At 41.0% G+C, this 3,574-nt stretch overlaps 1 protein-coding gene across 4 annotated transcripts in view; it reads left to right on the plus strand.

The window, feature by feature from the left end:
* The window catches only part of orc4 (origin recognition complex, subunit 4), a 17,416-nt gene extending 14,410 nt beyond the window's left edge, over positions 1-3,006 (plus strand). For all 4 annotated transcript variants that reach the window (XM_014032107.1, XM_014032108.1, XM_014032109.1 and 1 more), the window contains 2 exons: positions 1,768-1,835; positions 2,686-3,006. In XM_014032107.1, coding sequence (XP_013887561.1) covers positions 1,768-1,835; positions 2,686-2,868 — 251 coding nt within the window. In that variant the 3' untranslated portion in view covers positions 2,869-3,006. The remainder of the gene's footprint in view (positions 1-1,767; positions 1,836-2,685) is intronic.
* The last annotated feature ends 568 nt before the right edge of the window (positions 3,007-3,574 follow it).

Below are 3,574 nucleotides of genomic sequence, written 5' to 3' on the forward strand. Positions count from 1 at the left end.
AGTTCCCCCGGAGGAGCTGGAAGAAGTGGCTGGGGAGAGGGAGGTCTGGGCCTCCCTTCTGAAGCTGCTGCCCCCATGACCCGACCCCAGATAGGCGGAAGAAAATGGATGGATGGATGGAATAAAGTAACTGTCACATTTTCAGCTTATGAAAGAGCTATATATTTGTAAAAATCCACAAAATAATTTACTTCTCATCTTGACAGTTTCTAAACGCCTTAAAATAGGTCTCTGTCTCTTTAAGAAAATCCAAACACTTCAGTCACGCCCATTTCAGCAAGTAGAAGGGGGAGTGGGGAGGTGTGCTCCGTGATGAAGAAGCTCGGCTTAAAGACACGTCCCAGGGGCGTTTCTGGTCCCCACCTGTCGTTTTGCTCCTCAGCATGGCTTCCTAAAAACACTGCAGGATTTCTCAAACATGCATGATTGAGTCAGAGCAAGGCTTTGGGCATGTTTTTTATGAGAGTATTACATTATAACATGATATAAAACTCAAAAAAGTTGATTTTACATGATATTGCTCCTTTAATGTCACCAGATACTCTGCCAGGTAGGGAGCAGCTGTGTATGTGGTCACGTGATCTCAAGACTCGGCTGCTGAATGCGCTAATGGATCAGTGAACACATGCACTTATCGCTCGACGCTGATACAAAGAAAAAAAAACACATATCGGCCGTCTAAAATATTAACCAATATATCCTATTGAGTGTGCAAACATACAGTAGATGTCCACATCTTCTTTTCATCGCTGCGGTTTACAAAAACACAAGCCTCTATTCAAACATGATACATCATCAAGTGGGATAAAAAACAACAACTGCCTACCCTGCTATCACTATTGTTCTTATGCAGAGCTGCGCACAACCTGTATTACACAGAGTGCTGTGGGAGGGAGTATGAGAGTTTATCCTCTGCATCTTCTATGTGATTGTAAGAAAATATGTGTTCAATACGGCTGAAGTCAAGATGAAAACACAATAGTTAAATAAATTGATTTGTGAAAGGAATAAAGTCATACAACACCAGAATTCTGGACCTGAGTGAGGTTTATTTATTTGTCACTGGCTGACAAGGAAAACCACACTGACCAAGAGTCAGGAAGTAACATCTTTTTATACACGATTCTTCAATGCCTGAGTTCGCCCCCTACTGACCTACGGCTGAATCACAGGCATTCAGACAAAAATCTCATCTTAATGTTATAACGGTTCACTAATGTGTTGTTTATGATTCAGACATGTAACTACTCTATATCAATTAACACATAATAGATCAAACATTATAAAAATATTATAAAAAGGAAACCCTAATAATCTCGTGTTGTTTCTAACATCAGTACTAATCTGTAATAACTATAAATTTCTTCATGTTTATAAACAGAGACGAAATGACATAATCACTGATTTACCATCTCACATCACGTTGAAGTATAAATCAGACTTAAAGCTTGCACAGTCTGTTAGTGTTTTTATATACAGTATTTTTGGCTTTTATTTAACATTTGCTACTGAAAAATAATAATTGTTCAGTCACTCCGGTGTGTCGAGAACAAGGAAACAAATATAGGATTTAGACTTAAAATGTTAAATTTACAGTGGGGGAACTAAAGCCATAGAAACCAACAGCTGTGCCAAACACACTGGAATAAACTGGGCTGTGTGGCACAGCTGTTGGTTACTATGGCTTTAGTTCCCCCCACTGTAAATTCAGCCCACCCTGGAGCTTCTGACCCTTGACTGTTTTCTCTCCCCACTCAACACGCTCAGAGTTCAAGAAGTTCCTGCAGAGAAAGTCCAGCTCCATGTACAACTTCGAGCAGCCTGTCATCATGAAGGTGAGAAACAAAGGCCAAGAATCCCACCGGCAGCTCTAAAGCCGGGCACACACCAAATGCGTTTGGAGCAGCCAGTTTACATGCAAAGTCTATGGTGGACGCGCATCTAGGAGCAGCGCAGCACGTAGCGGAGCGTTTTGCCAGTTGAGAGCAGCGCGCAACATGGCGGCTGCTAAAGTTCAACAAATTGAACTTTGGCTGCTCGACATGCAGCAGCAACCAATCAGGAGAGAATTTTTTTTTTACTTGACGGTTTCATGAACCCGACACAGACTGACAGGAGCCTTTTTAGCTGAAATCGACAGTCTGCAGTTAGTGTTTTAGCTGGAGAGATCAGCACCGATGTGATGAGACAGCAGCAACTCGCTGAGCTCGGGACAGAAAAAGGATCAGCTCGCAGTTCCTGGAGTGGCGAAACTTTAGTAAATAAAACAAAACCATTGTATTTATTTCATCTTTATTTCACCCGTCATTAAAGACCGACCGGAGAAAAACCAAGACCCTCCTCCCTCTACAGCCTCCAGTCTGGTCCCGGTCTGAAAAAAAAAAAAAAAAAAAGTCAATGAGAGCACCTCTAAATTATCTGGTAAATTATCTGCTCTGTGCGCAATGCTCTCTTGCTCTTTAGTAAATAAAGCAAAGCTATTTTATTTATTTTATCTTTATTTCAAACATCAACCGACCGGACAAAGAACAAAGACGCTCCTCCCATTGCGTGTCTTTAGACGTGTTTGGTGTGAACGGACAGCTGTTGACAAGCATCCAAACGCATGCGACAGGAGCATTTTGGCTGCTCCAAACACGTTTGGTGGGAACCCGGCTTATGTGATCGTTCTGTTTTCACACTCAGGCCTTCGAGCACCTGCAGCAGCTGGAGCTCATCCGGCCCGTAGAGGGCTCCGCGGCCAAAACTCAGAGGGAATACCAGCTGATGAGACTCATGCTGGATCACAGTCAGATCATGGAAGCACTGCAGAAGTACCCACAATGCCCCACTGACGTCAAACAGTGGGCCATGTCAGCGTTCGCCTAGCTGCTGGACAATGAACACATGAATCAGTCACACAAAACACAATAAAACTTTTTTTACTGTTTTGTCTAATATATATACTGTATCATCCAATTAAACATTTCTTTTTTTACTTCTGAATAAAGTATTAGAAAACATAAAGTTTCCAGTTTATATAATTTGTATACATCTTATGAGTTTTAATGCTGCTAGATTTAGCTTTTTTGGAGCCTCTTTCTCTAAAATGACCTAAATTTCCTCTTACAAACTACCAGTCATCCTCTAAAAGCACGTTTGTAAATTCTAACATGACTGCACTCTTTGTAACTCAGCACCTGGTATTTATTTTAAATCATTTTGAAGAGCAGGAGCAAAAATAGTCATTTATTTATACAGCAGGTAAAATAAGTATTGAACACGTCACCATTTTTCTCAGTAAATATATTACTAGAGGTGCTAATGAAATGAAATTTTCACCAGATGTCGGTAACAACCCAAGTGATCCATACATACAAAGAAATCAAACCATAAATGTCCAGAAATGAAGTTATTTGTAATAATGTGGAATGGCACAGGGAAAAAGTATTGAACACATGAAGAAAGGGAGGTGTAAAAAGGCATGGAAAGCCAAGACACCAGCTGAACTCTCTCAGTAATTAGAAAGCAAGGCTGCCCCTTGTCAGTGCAAGTTAATATCAGCTGGTTCAGTCCCAAATGATGACCAGGTATC

Source organism: Austrofundulus limnaeus, unplaced genomic scaffold (assembly GCF_001266775.1).
Source record: "Austrofundulus limnaeus strain Quisiro unplaced genomic scaffold, Austrofundulus_limnaeus-1.0 Scaffold1374, whole genome shotgun sequence".
NCBI lineage: Eukaryota > Metazoa > Chordata > Actinopteri > Cyprinodontiformes > Rivulidae > Austrofundulus > Austrofundulus limnaeus.